This window comes from Aulonocara stuartgranti, assembly GCF_965226115.1.
Source record: "Aulonocara stuartgranti genome assembly, chromosome: 1".
Taxonomy (NCBI): Eukaryota; Metazoa; Chordata; class Actinopteri; order Cichliformes; family Cichlidae; genus Aulonocara; species Aulonocara stuartgranti.
Genome location: NC_138939.1, coordinates 36,447,715 through 36,467,436, shown reverse-complemented (window position 1 = coordinate 36,467,436; position 19,722 = coordinate 36,447,715). Strand labels below are relative to the sequence as shown.

The following is a 19,722-nucleotide window of genomic DNA, read 5'->3' as shown; positions in this document are numbered from 1 at the left end:
GTATATCAGGTATATTTATGATTAAGGAGGTAAGATTATTAGGAATTCTTTCCTGCATATTATTTTTCCTCTCTCTGTTTTTTTGTAGGCTAATGCAATGACTTAATGTAGTGTCAGTCTGTGAAAGTTTTGCACCAATTTCTATGCAAATTTAGGAACACTCACACTTACCGAGAAGACTGTTTTTGTCAGCTGAATTAAACTTATTCATAGTAACTAGTTCTGACACTTTTAGTCAAATTTTCCAGGAAAAAAATGGGCCGCATGCTGTACAAAGAAAGTCTGTGCAAATCCTGTGACTCCACTTTAAGAAACCAAGTTTGACATTGATTTACTCCTGAAAATACATATGTAAGGATTCACACAAAGAATTACTTCCTATAGTGCATGACAGATTTAAAGTCATAAGTAGTTTCCAAGTTGTTAGTCTGCACCTTCTTGAAGTTGTGTTCGTGTCCTGCACAGGAATTGAAAAAAGAGCAAAGACTTAAACACGAATGTTGGTTTTCTCAGCTGCCTTCCAACCTCCAAATCTTTTTCCAGGTTTAGGTTGCATGGAGAGTCTCGTTATTCATTAAATGCCACAAAATCTAAGCAGGAGCATTTCATTTTCCTGGGAAGCAAGGCTGTAATGAGACATTTTAAAGTAACTTAGCAACATCTGCATTCATTGTACAGCACATAAAAATACACCCAAGCTGAGCTGACCTGGCTCGATGTTTTCAGTGTGGATGTAGACGTGCTTGTCTCTGTCAGAGCGAGAGTGCTCGTGGCGAAAGCCCAGAGCATGGAGAACCTCATGTTGTACAGTGGCCATTTTCAGGATTTTTTCAAGGAGATTTCCTGTTTCCCCCCCGACGGCCCACTTTGGATGAACACCTGATGTACACATAGTGAAATCAGAAAGACAGGTTATTATAGGTATCTGATGGTGTTGACAAAATACCCGACTTTCTCTCATAACACATTTTTCTGACAGAAGTCATCTTGTTTTTCATCATTTGTTTATGGCCTCTACAAGCCTCCTAAATTAAGCTCTTTCTACAAAAAAAAAAAAAATTAAATCTTGGATTACATCAACTTTGGTGTTGACGGACTATGGTTGTGATACAGAGTTTTATCAGAAAGGTATGCCATAAATGAAATAAAATAAAAAAGATTATCACAGCAGTGACCTCATGGCATGTGTATCAAACAGGAAGTGGTAAGGGGTCCTCAGAGTGTAAGCTACCCACAATAATTCCAGATTTTTTTGTACTTTTAAAAAAATCTGATGGTGTTGACAAAAACTCTGGACACGATTTTAATCACTTAAAAAAATGTGTAAAAATAAATTTTCAATTGCACATTTTGATATTCTATAAGGTATTGACTTAAATACTTAGTGACAAGAGCCATGATGTTAAATTTTACATTACTTTTAATTTTCCTTCTGTATTTTAATACACTCAACAAAAATATAAACGCAACACCTTTGTTACTGCTCCCATTCCCCATGGGATGGACGTAGAGACCTAAAATTCATTCCAGATACACAATATAACCATCCCTCCCAAACAGTGGTCACAAATCAGTCCAAATGTGTGGTAGTGGGCACATCTGCCATATTGAGATAATCCATCCCACCTCACAGGTGTGCCACATCAGGATGCTGATCTGACATCATGAGTAGTGCACAGGTGTACCTCAGACTGCCCACAACAAAAGGCCACCCTGGAATGTGCAGTTTTTTGGGCTATTGGGGGTCTGGGGACCCAGAACCGGTCAGTATCTGGTGTGACCACCATTTGCCTCATGCAGTGCAACACATCGTCACATGGAGTCTGTCAGATTGTCAATTGTGGCCTGTGGAATGTTGGTCCACTCCACTTCAATGGCTGTGCGAGGTTGTTGGATATTCGTGGGAACTGGTACACGCTGTCGTATACGCCGGTCAAGCACATCCTGAACATGCTCAATGGGTGACATGTCCGGTGAGTATGCTGGCCATGCAAGAACTGGGACATTCTCAGCTGCCATCTGCCCTGAACAATGTGAACCATGATTCATCCGTGAAGCGCACACCTCTCCAATGTGCCAGACGCCATAGAATGTGAGCATTTGCCCACACAAGTCTGTTACGGCGACGAGCTGGAGTCAGGTCAAGACCCCGATGAGGACGACGAGCATGCAGTTGAGCGTCCCTGAGACGGTTTCTGACAGTTTGTGCAGAAATTGTTTGGTTGTGCAAACCAATTGTTCCAGCAGCTGTCTGGGTGGCTGGTCTCAGACGATCTTGGAGGTGAACCTGCTGGATGTGGAGGTCCTGGGCTGGTGTGGTTACACGAGGTCTGCGGTTGTGAGGCCAGTTGGATGTGCTGCCATATTCTCTGAAACGCCTGTGGAGACGGCTTATGGTTGAGAAATGAACATTCAATGCACGGGCGACAGATCTGGTTGACATTCCTGCTGTCAGCATGCCAATTGCACGCTCCCTCATTGCTTGTGGCATCTGTGGCATTTTGCTGTGAGACAAAACTGCACATTCCAGGGTGGCCTTTTGTTGTGGGCAGTCTGAGGTACACCTGTGCACTACTCATGATGTCAGATCAGCATCCTGATGTGGCACACCTGTGAGGTGGGATGGATTATCTCAATATAGCAGATGTGCCCACTACCACACATTTGGACTGATTTGTGACCACTGTTTGGGAGGGATGGTTATATTGTGTATCTGGAATGAATTTTAGGTCTCTACGTCCATCCCATGGGGAATGGGAGCAGTAACAAAGGTGTTGCGTTTATATTTTTGTTGAGTGTATGACAAAATATAAAAAGAAAGACCAAAATGACCAAACCTTAGCCAATTAAATATGTTTAGGGATAATTTTAGTTAGAAATTGTGTTACATTAATGACTTAAATAAAGGGCTGTTATGTGTTAACAGGTACTTTTATTTTAGAAGAAGGTCCAAACGCATCTATCTGGAGGCACAATAAACAGTTTACAAGCACTGACATTAACAACAAAGTTAAAAACAGTCACAACACAAAGACATTCATTTGCATTTCCAGATAATTATCAAATAGATTAAATATTAAATTAAAACAACATCACACATAATTGTAAAAAACAAGTGAATATAACTTTCCAAATATAAACTTCAGATCTCTATATTACATTTGTTTCCAATATTTTTACAGGACAACAGGCCGAGCTGAAGCGTCTGGATTCTGGTTGTTTCTTGCCGTCCTTAAAACTTCTGGTTAATGGAAGAAACATAAAACAAACTGAGTGCCGTGTATTATTCGTTGTGTTTCATATGTTAATAGAATGACTTTCTTATAGTAGTATTATACTATAAGAAAGTCATTCTATTTGGTTTATTATTTTACTCACGATCTTTTACCAGCAGCCATAAAGCTTGTTTACACGGGCAATGTCATTGGCGCTCATCTCGCTAGCATAGCCAAAGATAAGGTTAGCATTGGACTTGGCCACAATGGTGGGCTGCCCATTTTTGGAGAAGGCATTTCTAAATGAAAACACAAAGAGATCGGTTCACACACAGCACAGACTTTTTCCACAATCATGTATTAATGATATTTTTTGTATTTTTGCCAAATGAGCAGTGCACGAAAAAAAGATGAAATTGTAAGAAGCTAGCCATTAATGCATTTAAAAAAACAGGACTGCACCAAAGTAAAAACAAGAGATGTCACGATACCAATATCATAAATTTGCACATCTGCCAATACCAATATGAATCCGATATGGTCCATTTTATAATAAAACTGTTTTTTATAAATATCTTGCTGCATTTTCTATAATTTCATACTCAAGTTCTAAAAAACAAAACACTAAAGCCATTCTGTTACATCGATACGCAAAGAAAATACACTGCACCCAAAATATTTCATAGTTCAGCAATACTGATCAATTTAATAAACTTAAACCGGCACAATCCTTCTTATTCTGGTAATTTAAAGAGTACTTAGTAGAAATATTAAACAACCTAACCTAATAGGGTTGCCAACTCCCATCAAAAAAATAGGGAACCACCCCCCCTCTCTGCCTCGTGATTATGTAATCAACTTTAATTTAATGTATGTGTAAAAAATGCACAGAAATCAATTATTTTTCTACAATAATTAAATAGATTCAACATCTTTCTTCAGCTGAACTGCAGACTGCACAGATGGTATGGGCAAAAATTGTGGTCATAAATATTTTGTACTTGTAAATCAGTTTTGTATGTGTAAAAAGAATTTGTGTGTGGACTTAGCCAAAAAATAAGTGTGAAACCCTGCTCTCAAGTTTCAAGGTACAAGTACGAATTTTGACCCTATTTTTCTTCCTTTCATCTGATTGGTCAATGTCATGTCAATCACAAATTTAACTATCCAATCAGAGAACAGATGGGTTTGGCTATTGGAGGGGTGTTTTATGGAGCTTCAGGTCCTTGAAGGGAATAAATGCCCTTTTACATGCCACACCCCTGAGAAGAAAGTATACCACAACAAAAATGGCACCCATGAGGAAAAGTTTTGCCCGTGTTGATGTGGAATAAAGTTCCCAAAATATTAAGGACATTTTTGCCTCCGTCATTACTTTCGCTGTTGATGCTGCAGTACTCAACAGGGCCAAAAACAAACAAGAGAGACGGGACTCGCGACAGAAAAGCCAATCAGCTGATCACTGATCAGTTTCATGATTGAAGTAGCAACAGGAGAGGGAGGGGGGAGAAGAAGAGGCATTCGCTCCTTATTCAGTATCAGTTGTAAAGCTTCACTTGGGAATGCTTTACAAACATTCATAGATAAACTTACACACTTGCTTTACTTCTCTCTGGGATAACTTTCTCGGAGATGAAATGCCAGTTTGGGAGCACATAGCAAGGCTCCAAATGCTCAACCAGACCACCGACAGGTCTTGCACGCCACAGCCGCTCTATGACGTGATGCATAGGCTACTGCTCCGACGTGCAAAGGTTATGAGCTGAGTTATGCCATGTCGCAAGTTTTGTGAGGTGCTTTTGTGATATTTAATGGATCGGATTATATTTTTTAATTTCTCTCAGATATCCGATCCAGTAATTTAGGTCAGTATCGGACCTAAATCCATTGCACCATAAATCCAAGTGTTTATAGAGTCCAACTTACCAGAGGAACAGCAGTCATCAAGAGCAAGACAAGGAAAACTGGAGTCATGATAATGGTCCTCTGTAGTTTAACTTCAAAGCTAAAACAGGTCAGAAAATGCAGTGAGATAAATAAGAGGTAAAAGCAGGTGTCTGATACTGGATGCAGCAAGTGTAATCTCTTTATAGGGAACCCAGAGAGGTGTGACTGTGACTCATATAATGTCAGTCATAGATCAGTAACTTTCAATAGTTTTCATATAAAAACAAAAGGCAATAAATACATATAAGAATACAAATACTTCCCTTAAACTCATTTATGATTTTATGATTCATGCTTCTGTCAATCATTAGGTGTATTAGATAAAGGATGTTTTTCCTTTGTAAACAGGACATTTCAAAGCAAGTTTACAGTTCTGAGCAGTAGGGCGTGTACTGTATCTGTGTGATGGCAAACACATGGAAAGGAGCCGTGTGTGTGTGTGTGTGCATATAACGTAATGTAATAATGTAATCAGTGACAGTAGTATTTGTGTAAGCTTTTTAATTTCTAAAAGTCAGTGTTTTTAATCATTCTGCAATGCAATGATCCTTCCCTCTGTATTATTCATAACATACTGCTGCTCACTCCTGCCCCCCCCCCCCCCCCCCCCCCCCGCCCCCCATGTACATGTGAGCAGTCACATTTCTATTTAAGATTTCTTTCTTTATACATGTGTGTATATATATTTATATATATTTAGTCTTTTAATGATTGTAATATTATTACTGTACTATACTGCTAAGAGACTTGTCTTCTGCTCGTCAAACACATTTCATTGCAATGTTGACCCTGTGTTAACTTGCATATGACAAATAAAACTGAAAATGAATATCAACAGTAACACAGCTGATCAAACAAGGTAACATACAAAAATATTTCAAGTTACTGTTTTTGAAGTTTTCCTATATATTGTGTGTATAAAGAGTTAAATAAGGCTCAGAGGGAGGATCCCTGTGGAGGTTATAATCATATGGTGTGGATTTGAACACAGAGGGAAGGGTATATTCAAAGTGTACTGCTGACACAAAGGAGTTTCCTAACAGCTGACACTCAGTTTGAACCAAGCAGTGTTATATTATTATTATTACAATATGATTTTAATTAGCTGGCCCATGAAGGTTAAGTGATAGTGATCAATTAGGACAACATGAGTCAAGTCAAAGTAAACTTTGTTGCCATCTCTGTTATATACAGTACACAGTACACAGTATATTGAGAGAGGAGAAAACGAGGTTACATCAGTGCAAAAACCAAACAATAAATATAAGAAGAGTACAAAATAAATATACACTTTAAGACTACGGCAAAAGGATCAATAATTATTTACATTTTCAATTTACAGTTTTGAATTATTTAAAGTGACCTTGAATTCTGGGATCAGTGTTTTAAATAAGAGGGGCCATCATCAATTCTCCTGCCATTAATCCTGGCATTTATGATGAGGTCAAATTTTCAAACAGATGTTCATTAAAAAACAGTCTGTTTTTCACCAGTTGCAGGGATTCTGCCTTTCCACTCCTTGACACTGTTTGTTGATAGTAGTGATTATAAAGAGGTATTGGTGTATGTGACTTTGTCCTTTCCTGGTAAGTTAGGGGACGTGAGAGATAAAAGCTTGGCAAGTGAATGGCTTTCCTATATTACACTGGAGTTCCATGGTACAGAGCCAGATTGCACGTGTTATATTATGTGTAATTGTTTTATGCATCCTGTGATGGTCATGACACCAGGCCTGCATCCTGTCAGTGAGATCTGTCCTGCATGGTGAATTGCATGCAGTAGTGAGGGGAGAAAATGGGAGACTGGTCACTGAAAAAGACGGAGTGTTGTGGGCTCAGCAGTGTGCTCGGCATGCTGAGCTTAGAGCTGTCATTGAGGCCCTGAAATTGGGGAAAGGGAAAAGAGTGAACATCTACACAGACTCAGCATATGTGTTTGGGGCTGCACATGTGGAACTGTGCCAGTGGAAACGGGCTGGATTTCGAACTTCAGCACAACAGCCCATCAAGCATGAAAAGGAAATGAAAAAGCTGGAAGCTCTTGTTGAGGAATATATATATTTTTTTTTTCTTAGTGCTTATTTTCTGATTATATTGTTTTATGTATTTAAATAATAAAGGCCTGTATAAAGGAAGGCCAGCTTTGACTCACAAACAAACAGCTCAGCCAGACTAGAACTGTGCAGAACAGGAAGTCTTGCGTAGAGCTGCAGAGGCAGTATATTAAGAACAGGAAACAGATGCAGACAGAAAAAGCAGAACTAGATACACACACACACACACACATGAAGTAAGGACAGAGGTAAAAGAAGTTGTTGTGATCGAAAACTGTGTGACGTGTAAGTTGTGCCAAAAATAACATGAGGAGCTAGGGTGCAGACGTTTTTGCAGCTATAGGGCAGACTTGTAGTATTGAAATAGATCAAGTGATGATTTAGTAGGGGAGGAGCGAGCGGATTATAACATAGGCGATATGCTTGTAATGCTTTAGATCTGCAAATGCTTACCACCGTGCGGATCTCTCTTCCAGAAGCCCTTTGAATAAAATGATTATAAATATTCTGACCACTCTGAGTCTGAATTTTCTCTGTCCAGTAAAAGAATAAAAAGAATTGGGTCCAATATTTGGTGCCGAAAACCCAGGATTCTTTTACGGCTGAGAGGACAATTCAGCCCAAGGTGGGATCGTGAAATGAGGCGAACAGAGGACCGGTCCAATAGAATTTGAAGGTAAGCACCACCTGTTAAATCAAAGTGTGCATATTGGATGAATTCCAAATTATCTGTTCGCTCAGTTAACGAGCTTCACTGTTAAATTGGCTCAGTAGTTCTGAATTGGAAAACTAAACTAAATTATAAAGTCTGTTTGGTAGATTTCTGGTGAATGCACGTGGTGATATTGTGTAATTTGTGAGAAGAAAAGTAAAAGTCTGGAGAAATATGTGATGAATGTTTATTGCTGTACATATTGGGGTGAACTTTAAAGTTGATGTGTTGAGTGTATTGTCAAGTTTATTTCGTCAGCCAAGAGAAAGGAAACTGAGATAGGTAATTGGGAACAGTTTTATGGGTATCAAGTCCCAGTGGTCAGAGTGCTAGGCCCGGCCATCAAACAAAAACTGGTGATTCAAGCCCTTCTGTGATGCGGTTTGAGTCTTCAGTGATGGTTCTAGATTCATCTGAATAAATTCATTAGAACTGGGGTCGGCGTACCCCTAGAAGCGCGAATTCTGTTCCAGTCTTGGAATCCTCACTTCCTAGCAGACGTGTTAGGTGGACCGGCGGCGTCCGGAGTTTCTAGGTTGGCTAAAACCTTACCGACTCGGGACCGGTAAAATAGCCAGTGGCTGCATCATTGAGTTAGTCCACTTAGAGGGGTTAAAGTATTTTCTCCTTGGGTTGTTGGACAATAACCAGTGTGTGTAGTCCACTTAGAGGGGTTAAAAGTCCTCTCGATTCGCACTTAGTGGTCAGCAGAGCGAGGCTCGGGCATCAGTCAAAACGGGCGGTTCGAGTCCCCCATGGTGCTTCTAATGTTTTCTAAGGATGAAAGGTTAAATGGTTAAAAGTCAACTGAGGTGTTAAATTCCTTCTTTGGTGCTTGTGGCTTTGTTGTAGTGTGGATAAATGTGATCTGTGTTGTGAGATATCTTGAAGCTCAGATGAATCATAGGGGTGATTGCGTAATAAAAGTTGAGAAAAATTGTGAAACTGATGAAATACAGGGCAATGAGGGGTGGGTGTGTGTGTGTAAGAAGCACTGGGTGAGTGTGTGTGTCTGTGATAGGAAGTGAAAGTGTCTGCATGCAGTTTGAAAGAGAGTGGCTGTGTGTGCAACGAGTGAGAAATAGAGACGTTTCAAAGTGAAAACAGAGGGATCAGAATGAACGTGTTAATAAGTAGTGATAAAAATGATATTAAATAAATGTCTTAGTGTGTTAATACAGGTGCCCATGGACATGGCTCAACCTCCTCGATGAGTACAGCGGCAAATTGATAGGTTAACTTAATTGGAACAACAAACAGGCCAGGTTTTGGCTAAAAATTTCACAGTTTCACTTCTCATACTGTGCTTATCCTGAGAAGAAGAAGAAGACTTTGACCACTCTGAGTCTGCATTTTCTCTGTCCAGTAAAAGCATAAAAAGAACTGGGTCCAATACTCTAAAAGGACCTTTGGAAGTGGCAATCATCAAATGCAAAGGTCACCATAATTCAGACACATGGGTAGTGAGAGGAAACAGAGTAGCCGATGAGGCGGCGAAGAAGGCGGCTGGATACACGGGAGTGAAATAGATGGTGAGTATGGGTATGGAGTATGAGGAAAATCCTGGATTGGAGAAGAAGGACATCATCAAACAGCAGGAGAAGGCCCAGCTGGAAGAGAAATCAGTATGGAGAGAAAGGGGTCCAGAAAAGTGGAGGAAATACGGAGAGGACCCAATGGGAGACCGGTTCTAACGGCGGGTCTGGCAGAGAGGTAGATCGGAGAGGCTCATGGCCTAGGACATGTGGGGGTGGCACAGATGGAGAGGAATCTCTGTCATTGGTGGCACCCATATTTGAAGGACATGGTGCGGGAGCATGTGAGGACTTACCTGATCTGTGGACAGTACAACTCTAAGGCAACAGTGAAGCCGGAGATGGGTAAGTTTCCCCTGCTCCAAATACCCAGGCAGGAGATTGTAATTGATTACACGGACATAGCTGTGTCCACAAAGGGGTTCAGATATCTGCTGGTTTATGTAGATAGTCTGACGGGGTGGCCAGAAGCATGGTCGGCGAGGAGAGAAGACAGTAAGACGGTGATTAAGTGTTTGGTGAACCGTTACATTCCTTGGCATGGTTTCCCCGAAAGAATTAGATCAGATAATGGGACTCATTTTAAAAGTAGACATCTTCAGGAGGTGAAAACTGTACTCTCGGTGTCCCAGTGGACCTTTGCCTCTTTGGATTGGATACGCAGACGCATACGACAACCTTGCTGTTCCTCCTCACATCGTTCTCTCTGTCCTTGCCTATAAAATGCTTCATACTCTTCAGGTTCTTCAGTCTCGCTGAAATCCAGTCGATTTTTAGGTGTCTCATGATTCTCATCTTCTTTCACTGCAGCTGTTACACAACCACCCCACGAATCATCATCCCACTCTCTATCTTTTACTCTCATTTTTCGCGCCATCGCTGGAGTAAACTCTGGACACTTCTCCTGACTCCCTCGCTCCGGATCTCCCTCTATTTTCTTTACCAGTTTCTTAGGGGCCGGGAGCACAGCCGGGGTACCCCCTGTCCCTTTCGAAATTCTGTACCCAACTCGAATACTTGAATACGTCCAGGCTCTCTTCCCTTTCCTGCACTGGACTGCGCCCTCTGTCTGCCTTCTGTGTCAGAGCTGGAGTGGGTAGTTCTTGAAACAGAATCGGTTCTTCACCCTCTTCACTTACCTCTCCCTGCGAGGCCTCCTTGGGGCCCCCTCCTGTGGCCATTCCCACTGTGGCTTTGTCCGGGTGAAGAGTCAAAGTTGATGGTCCCCGAGTTGAGCCTCACCACTGTGTCGTCCTCTTTCTCCATACTTCCGTCCATAACCACGAAAGTTGGGAAATTTCCTGAACACAATGGTAGGGCCGGGAGACGGTGGAGACGGGAGACCGTGCTTACCTTTTTCCTCCACTGGCTCCCTCATCCAATGCTCCACCCCCTGGCAACAAATTCCCCATCTCATTAGGTTGGCTCTTCTCTCCTCCTCCTCAAATTGTTTCCTAAATCCCCTTTTCCTCCATGTATTCCCTCCTTCCATCTCCTTTCTCAATTTCTTTCCCTTTTCTTCAGAAACTTGTGCAGCTTCTAGCAGTACTTTGGCTAGCGGGCGGCACATATTATCTGTCACCCCTTCCTCATCACATATTTCTTTAATTTCTCTTCGTTGGGCTGCCCGCTCCTCCTCCTTCTGTCAGTCTGCTTCACTGTGTGCAAAATGGTGACTGGCACCCGACAGTGTTATTACTGGGCAACCTATTCTAGTCTAAAGAACAGCATTTCAGTAAGTTTCCACTACAAGATGATTCTCTCTTATCTACTGCAATACAGGCAAACACGGGCGAGAGTCTACGACTAAAGGACATCTATTCTAATGCCTTTATTATTCAGGGATGTGTCCAATTAACACTACTTCTATATGATTATATAGCAGTTTTGATTAATATGAGATTAATATAAGGCACAGTAATAAAACACTCCATTCCAACACTGTGCATGCATGAACACAGACTGTCAGAGGTGTGGACTCGAGTCACATGACTTGGACTCGAGTCAGACTTGTGGCAAGAGGTACTAGCGCACGCAGGCTTTCAATTGAAATCAGTCACACAGCGATAAAAAGAAACACAAAAATGTCAAGAAGCTGTTGTATTATTAACTGCAATAGCCGGTCGCATGACAGCCACGGGAAGCCGACGGGTAAAGAGATCGGTTGTTATCGGATTACGTCGTTGAAGAGAAATTGTTCAAGCCATGTTTCCGAAGTAACAAAGACGCGACTGGATTGCAGCCATTTGAAGACCAAATATAACATCCCAGAACACTCCAGCTCACAGGTTAGTCTGCTCAAGCATTTACACGAAGGTCAGTCTGCTGTTGTAGTTAATGCGTCATTTTCATAACATAATTGGTGAAATAGGTTACAAGCAAGTCTGGCGCTGAACAGAAATTGTCGCGCTATGCTCCTTTGTTTATTGTGCATAAATAGTGAATTGTCCTGATACAATATTGCGTTTCGCCTCTGTTATTATGGTACATTGACAAAAACATATACTTTTATTCACAGGGTAAAACAGTTGTTTTGTATCACTAATTGCCCAGTACGATTACAGCATACAGTATTATTGTCACTGCTACATTTCTGTAACGCGTACCAGAAATTATTTCTACTGCTAATTAATTACCATTGAGCTCAAAGGTCCTATTAATAAACGGTTAACGAATGTGTATTTATGAAGACAATTTGTGAGACTGGTAAACTTATGATAGGTACGATGGTCTTTCGTTCTACACGGTGCATTTCAAGGTCCTGCACCCATCCGTCGGTAAACTGTACCTGGGCTTGTTGCAGTGACCTGAAGTTACTAAACTTCATGAGTGTATGCACTTACTCCAAGAACCGTATGATTATAAATATGCATATAAATATGCTACAATGAGATAGCTGACTTCATCTAACTAGCAAATGTTGTCCAGGCTACGTTGGTGATGCAGTTTTTTTAAATATGTATGATATTTTTGTCATGCGATTTTAAAGCCGGTCCTACAACCGCATCCAAGAATAACATGCAGCTTATCTCAGAACTGTCGGTGAAAATTATTCTTGGAGCTAGGTTTAATTGAGCTGCATTTTAAAGAGGTGCAATTTCACAATTTGTGTATATTTTCTAAGTTCACTATTTTGTCATGTGTTGAGAAAAACACAGATTTAAAAATTACATGGTCTAATATTTACATTTACATATAACTGCAACATGCTTTTTTCTGGGTTTTTTTAAGACTCGAAAGGACTTGAAATTCAAAATTTCAGACTTGTGACTTTACTCGGACTTTTACACCAGTGACTTGAGACTCGACTCTGACTTGCCTGACATTACTTGAGACTTGACTTGAGACTTGAGGATAAAGACTTGAGACTTACTTGAGACTTGCAAAACAATGACTTGGTCCCACCTCTGGGACGCGGTATGAAAAGGGAAAAAAAAACAACGCTTGGACACTGCTAGCACAGGCGCCTACACAAACGCAAAGCAGGAGATGAAGCATAGCTGAATATGTTTCCAAACCAACTTCATTCTAAGCCAAAGACTAGAAAATATGGTGAAGCATATCTTCCCTTTGGTTTCACCTGCACAAGTGCCGAGGTAGGTCTCCCCTGCAGAATTAGTTTCCCCTGCGTTGGGAGCAGCGCTGGGCTGTTCAAATCACGGACAAACAGTATCCCACATTTTTGATTTTTAATTCACAAACACTTGCTGTAATAACTAACTACTCCTGACATGTTAGAGATGTTAGCTCTTTATACAGTAAAGTTACAGTGTGATACAAATAATATCAGGCTGATCCTGCCACGATTCGTTCCCCCTGTCTACACCACGGACAAAACAGTATTTTGTGTCTATCTGCTATTTTGCAATTCATCTCATGTAAGCAATAACATGGGTCACAGCGTGTTCGATTCGAAACGCCGTTTACGTGTGGACGAAAGGCCCGAACGCATAGAAACAGCTGGTGTAGGTGTTACAGCTACTGTGCTGGTTTGTATCATGTCCATCTGATATACTCCAATTTGTGCATGTAAATGGAGAGTCCTCTTCACACACTGATGTCAATCATGGTGTTCCACAGGGTTCAGTGCTAGGACCAATTCTGTTTACATTATACATGCTTCCCTTAGGCAGCATCATTAGAAGTATACATTTTCACTGCTATGCAGATGACACTCAGCTCTATCTATCTATGAAGCCAGATAACACACAGATAACAATTAGTTAAACTGCAGGAATGTCTTAAAGACATAAAGACCTGGATGGCCGCTAACTTTCTGCTTATTAATTCAGATAAAACTGAGGTTATTGTACTCGGCCCTGAAAATCTTAGAAATATGGTATCTAACCAGATTCTTACTCTGGATGGCATTACCTTGGCCTCCAGTAACACTGTGAGGAACCTTGGAGTTTGACCAATTTTTGACCAGGATATGTCCTTCAACGCACATATTAAACAAATATGTAAGACTGCTTTCTTCCATTTGTGCAACATCTCTAAAATTAGAAATATCCTGTCTCAGAGTGACTACTGTAATTCATTATTATCAGGAAGTCCTAAAACCTCCCTGAAAAGCCTTCAGTTAATCCAAAATGCTGCAGCAAGAGTACTGACAGGGACTAGAAAGAGAGAGCATATTTCTCCTGTATTGGCTTCCCTTCATTGGCTTCCTGTTAAATCCAGAATTGAATTCAAAATCCTGCTCCTCACATACAAGGTCTTAAATAATCAGGCCCCATCTTATCTTAATGACCTTGTAGTACCATATCACCCCATTAGAGCACTTCGCTCTCACACTGCAGGCCTACTTGTTGTTCCTAGAGTATTTAAAAGTAGAATGGGAGGGAGAGCCTTCAGTTTTCAGGCCCCTCTTCTGTGGAACCAGCTTCCAGTTTGGATTCAGGAGACAGACACTATCTCTACTTTTAAGATTGGGCTTCAAACTTTCCATCCATCCATCCATCCATCCATCCATCTTCATCCGCTTTATCCGAGGCCGGGTCGCGGGGGCAGCAGCCTAAGCAAAGAGGCCCAGACCTCCCTCTCCCCAGCCACCTCCTCCAGCTTATCCGGGGGAATACCAAGGCGTTCCCAGGCCAGCCGAGAGATCTAATCTCTCCAGCGTGTCCTGGGTCTGCCCCGGGGCCTCCTCCCGGTGGGACATGCCTGGAACACCTCACCCAGGAGGCGCCCAGGGGGCATCCTTGTCAGATGCCCGAACCACCTCAGCTGGCTCCTTTTGATGTGGAGCAGCAGCTGCTCTACTCTCAGCCCCTCCCGGATGGCCGAACTTCTCACCCTATCTCTAAGGGAGAGGCCAGCCACCCTTCGGAGGAAGCTCATTTCTGCTGCTTGTATCCGCGATCTCGTTCTTTCGGTCACTACCCACAGTTCGTGGCCATAGGTGAGGGTAGGGATGTATGCCCTCACCCGATGAAGCCAACAGAACCACATCATCCGCAAAAATCTGAGATGAGATTCTGAGGCCACCAAAGCGAAAGCCCTCCGCCACTTGGCTGTGCCTAGAAATCCTGTCCATAAAAATTTCCTTTTTGCTAAAGCATATAGTTAGGGCTGGACCAGGTGACCCTGAATCCTCCCTTAGTTATGCTGCAATAGACGTAGGCTGCCGGGGATTCCCATGATGCATTGAGTTTTTCCTTTCCAGTCACCTTTCTCACTCACTATGTGTTAACAGACCTCTCTGCATTGAATCATACTTGTTATTAATCTCTGTCTTTCTTCCACAGCATGTCTTTATCCTGTCTTCCTTCTCTCACCCCAGTGTTATAAAGTAAAGTATAAAATGCTTATTCCATTTAACAGTCAACTGTTCAATTATTCCATTAAACAGATTAGAAATCTGGAGTAGATTCCATGTGTCGAACTTGGATTTTGTAGCTGTTCACTAGAACTCTCAATGTGAGGTTGAAAGAGAACTTTACTAGGATGAGAATAAACCTATCAAAGAGATATCAGAAACTTTAGGAGTGTCCAGATTGACAATCTTTTATATTTCTTAAAAGGAAAGAAATTATGAGCTCAGCAACATAAAAGGCAGGACAGACCATGTGACACAATGAAAGTCAGAGGACTCAGAATTTTTAAGAATTTTTACTTGGTTAAAAAAAACTTTCACAAACATCTAACCAAGTCAAGAAAACCCCTCAGGAGTGGGATGTGGGGTGTAAATACATCTAGCTGCAAGCCACTGGTTGCACACAAGGTCAAGAAGGTTAGATAAGACTTTTAGACGACATCAAATAACTCTGCACAGGTCTAGAAAAAAAGTATTTGGATGGATGAAACCAAGATGAACTTTACTGGGATTATTTGTGAGACCCATAAAGAATATTCTTCAATGGCCAAGTCACTCACCCTATCTCAATGAAACATAGTGTGTTTTTACATTACTGACGACTACTACTATACTGCAGGAACCAACAAACTCTGTTCGGTGTCCCTTGGTTTCTGCAGTGTTCTGGGCCATTCTCTCTGGGTGCGCTTACTATGTCTGTGTGGCTGGGATGTGCTAATTGACTTAGTGTGACAGTTTATGTAATGAAGGTTTGGGGTGCCAGTCAGATCCTGAGATATGAGATCGGTATGGAATGATGTTTTACCCTTGAAATACAAAAAAACTTCACAAAGGATGCAAACATGTTACAGTGCTTGTCACCCCAAACAACTGAAACAAACCCAACAACTACAGTCTCTTTCATAAAACTCAAATGTATTTACGCACAGAAAATAATGGTTATACAATAATAATTCAGTTCTTTAAGTTAAATGTAGTTCATGGCTCATATTTGGTTCAATTCAGTCAAAAAATAAAAAGAGGAAAATAATCCAGTTTTATTGGTTGTGTCCCAGAATGGGTTCACCTGAAACCTTGGCTGATTGTGACCTGTGATCACCTTGGCTCGTGTGATTAGGTGGAGGATCATTAGGGGGTCCATGTCCCTTTTGGTGGGACACTCCCACAGGGCTTAAATCTGGGACTCTCCAGCAGCTGCTCTTAGAACTGAAGAAGCTTCTCGGATGAAACGTCTTTAAGCAACTTAAAGAAGTCCAGACGCTTTTCTTTCCAAGCTCCTTAGACTGCAATGACCTGGATGACTGAGAACCTTTACAGAGAATCCAGTTTTATCATTTGCCAATCCAATCCAGTACAATAATCCAAAAAACAACACAGGAAGAAAACTCCAAGCTTTTTCCATTTAATCGATGAAGGGAATCCTAAACAAACTGTGCACAGCTGCATGAGAAAAACAGTCCTCAGCCTGGAGCAGCAACCGCAGAAACAAACAGGTGATTGGACCTGATGGGGGTGGAGATGTTCTTGGTGCAGAAGTTAACAGAAAGGCTAAACTCTAGTAAGTAATTGGGGTAATTGGAGGTGGATGCATTAAAGGCTTGGCACAGTATTACAAGCAAGAAAATGCAACATTCTTGTTTCTAGGTTCTAGATTTCAGGCAGTCATTGACCTTAGAAGCTTTTCAACTATTAAAAATAATCCTTATATTTAAACTAATTACATTTACACACAGAGGACCATGTATAAAAACCTGTTCAATTCCTAAATGGCTCAAAGATTTTTGTTAAACCCTTTGAATTAGAGCTAACTTTACAACACTAGTAACATGAAGTGCAATGAGACCGGTCCAACCATTGGACATACATAATGAGTGCTGTGAAATTTTGGCTGCATGTATAATTGACTTTCTAAGGACCAAAGGAAAATTTCAGTTTCACAAAAGTGCTTGCCAGTGTTGGGACTAACGCGTTATTAAGTAACGTGTTACAGTAACTACGTTCTTATTGTGGTAACGAGCACAGTAACTAGTTATTATGCCAAAATCAGGAACGCGTTAATCGTTACTGGGATTTAGATAGGCTCGTTATTCGTTACTTCATGTGGTGGCTATCGCGGAGCTTCCACAGATTCAGTAACATTAGCAAGTGGTGGAGGCCAGCAGGTGGATGAGGGAAAGGGGAGGCAGGAGGAGCAGAGAGCCGAGGCGGCTGTCTGTCCGAGTGTGAGGTGAACTGAACTTCAGGTAAGAAGTTATGACCTGCAGTCCATCTGGGTCAGATATAAACCAAGTTTACGTGGAGTTTATTTTCACTGTGCTGACTTTTTCATACTGCGTACTAGGTAGCATGACGGAGTTTCTATACAGCTGGGTGGGTGCTATGATGTTACTGATAGTGAACTTTATTTTATTCATAAGGTTAGTTAGTAGAGTTTCCAACCATCCCGTAAAAAACAGAATAGTCTGGTATTCAGAGAAATTATTACGTGGTTCGTGTTGAGCTGAAAAGGAATACAGTTTGTCCTGGACTTCAGCTAGAATGAAAAAGACACAAAGCTGGATTTATTTTGTGTCTTTGCTGTCAGCTGCCTCTTCTCCTCTTATTCTCTCCCCTCTCTCTCCTGTTTCTACTTCAATCATGAAACTGATCAATGATCAGCTGATCGGCTTTTCTCTCTCGTTTGTTTATCGTCCACTTTGCGCCAGAAAGAGGAAACCAGCGGATGTCGCGCTAAACAATAGCAGCACGTTTAAGCATGATCAGCTGTTGTTAGAATTTATTTAATAATAATTTCTAGTATCAGCTGATGTTTGCTGGAGCCACAGCTGTAAAAGCTGCTGGTCATGATGTCGGTTTGGATATGTGGTGAGAGGGAAACATGAAGATGAAACCAGGAGATGTCCTTACTGAATCATCAGAGCTGAACAGGTGATGGAGAAACAGGTTTACCTTTTAGGTGACATGAATGAGTTGAAGGGAAGTTATGAACTGTTTATAACACCAGGATCCTTTTCTAAGTAGCTGACAGCTGGTAACTGTGCAGGGGTGGGTCTAGCAAAGTGTTGCCAGGGGGCCAGGTAGGGCATTAACAGAGAGAGGGGGGCACAAAGAAATACTTTTCTTTCTTATTCTGATTTAAAATATCTAGCTTTTAAAAAATAATTATCTGAATCTTACAACAAACGATTGATAGATTGATGCATATATACCATCAAAACAGTGTACATAACTGTCACAACAGTGTTTGTTTTCATTCAAAGGCTTTATGATTTTTCCTATAATGGTGGGCCGGTCTCTAGCAGAATTTCTGAGTTCTGAGTACAATCAAAGCACCACGACTGCAGTTTTCGTGTTGGATGTAAAAAGCGCACATGACGCTGTGATGTAGGTTAGAATCATGGCGGCCAGGCGTGGGATTTCTCTCGTGGAAATATGCACATTATTTTTTCCTTTCTATTGGTAGGTGGCACAGTGCACTTGTGGCAAGTAAGCAAGCTAGAAGACTGGCAGTCTGGCTGGGTATCCAGTTACGGAAGCAACACATTAAGAAGAGAATTCTGTCAGGTTTTGTAGATCGGACTCACGCACAGACCACTAGTGTCTTCAAAAGGTGCATTTATTTACAGTGTTCCTCTACAGTGGAATTCATATATACAGTGGGGCAAAAAAGTATTTGGTCAGCCACCGATTGTGCAAGTTCCCCCACTTAAAATGATGACAGAGGTCAGTAATTTGCACCAGAGGTACACTTCAACTGTGAGAGACAGAATGTGAAAAAAAAATCCATGAATTCACATGGTAGGATTTGTAAAGAATTTATTCGTAAATTAGGGTGGAAAATAAGTATTTGGTCACCTCAAACAAGGAAAATCTCTGGCTCTCACAGACCTGTAACGTCTTCTGTAAGAAGCTTTTCTGTCCCCCACTCGTTACCTGTATGAATGGCACCTGTTTGAACTCATCATCTGTATAAAAGACACCTGTCCACAGCCTCAAACAGTCAGACTCCAAACTCCGCCATGGCCAAGACCAAAGAGCTTTCGAAGGACACCAGGAAAAGTATTGTAGACCTGCACCAGACTGGGAAGAGTGAATCTACAATAGGCAAGCAGCTTGGTGTGAAAGAATCAACTGTGGGAGCAATCATCAGAAAATGGAAGACATACAAGACCACTGATAATCTCCCTCGATCTGGGGCTCCACGCAAGATCTCATCCCGTGGGGTCAAAATGATCATGAGAACGGTGAGCAAAGATCCCAGAACCACACGGGGGGACCTGGTGAATGACCTGCAGAGAGCTGGGACCAAAGTAACAAAGGTCACCATCAGTAACACACTACAACGGCAGGGAATCAAATCCCGCAGTGCCAGACGTGTTCCGCTGCTGAAGCCAGTGCATGTCCAGGCCCGTCTGAAGTTTGCCAGAGAGCACATGGATGAT

The 19,722-nt window shown here is 41.5% G+C and overlaps 1 protein-coding gene and 1 long non-coding RNA gene across 2 annotated transcripts; both read right to left on the bottom strand.

Moving 5' to 3' along the window:
* Positions 1-371: 371 nt before the first annotated feature.
* Positions 372-1,206, bottom strand: LOC309717727 (low choriolytic enzyme-like; the record flags this gene model as incomplete). Its single annotated transcript, XM_082552504.1, has 2 exons — positions 709-1,206; positions 372-457 (listed from the first exon to the last, which is right to left on the bottom strand). The coding sequence occupies exons 1-2, from the start codon at positions 959-961 to the stop codon at positions 372-374; spliced, it is 339 nt and encodes a 112-aa protein (XP_082408630.1). The 5' UTR covers positions 962-1,206.
* Positions 1,207-3,104: 1,898 nt separating this feature from the next.
* LOC309697182 lies at positions 3,105-5,212 on the bottom strand. The gene is made up of 3 exons (XR_014273761.1): positions 5,142-5,212; positions 3,379-3,514; positions 3,105-3,241 (listed from the first exon to the last, which is right to left on the bottom strand). It is a non-coding gene; the product is annotated as an uncharacterized lncRNA (long non-coding RNA).
* Positions 5,213-19,722: the final 14,510 nt, after the last annotated feature.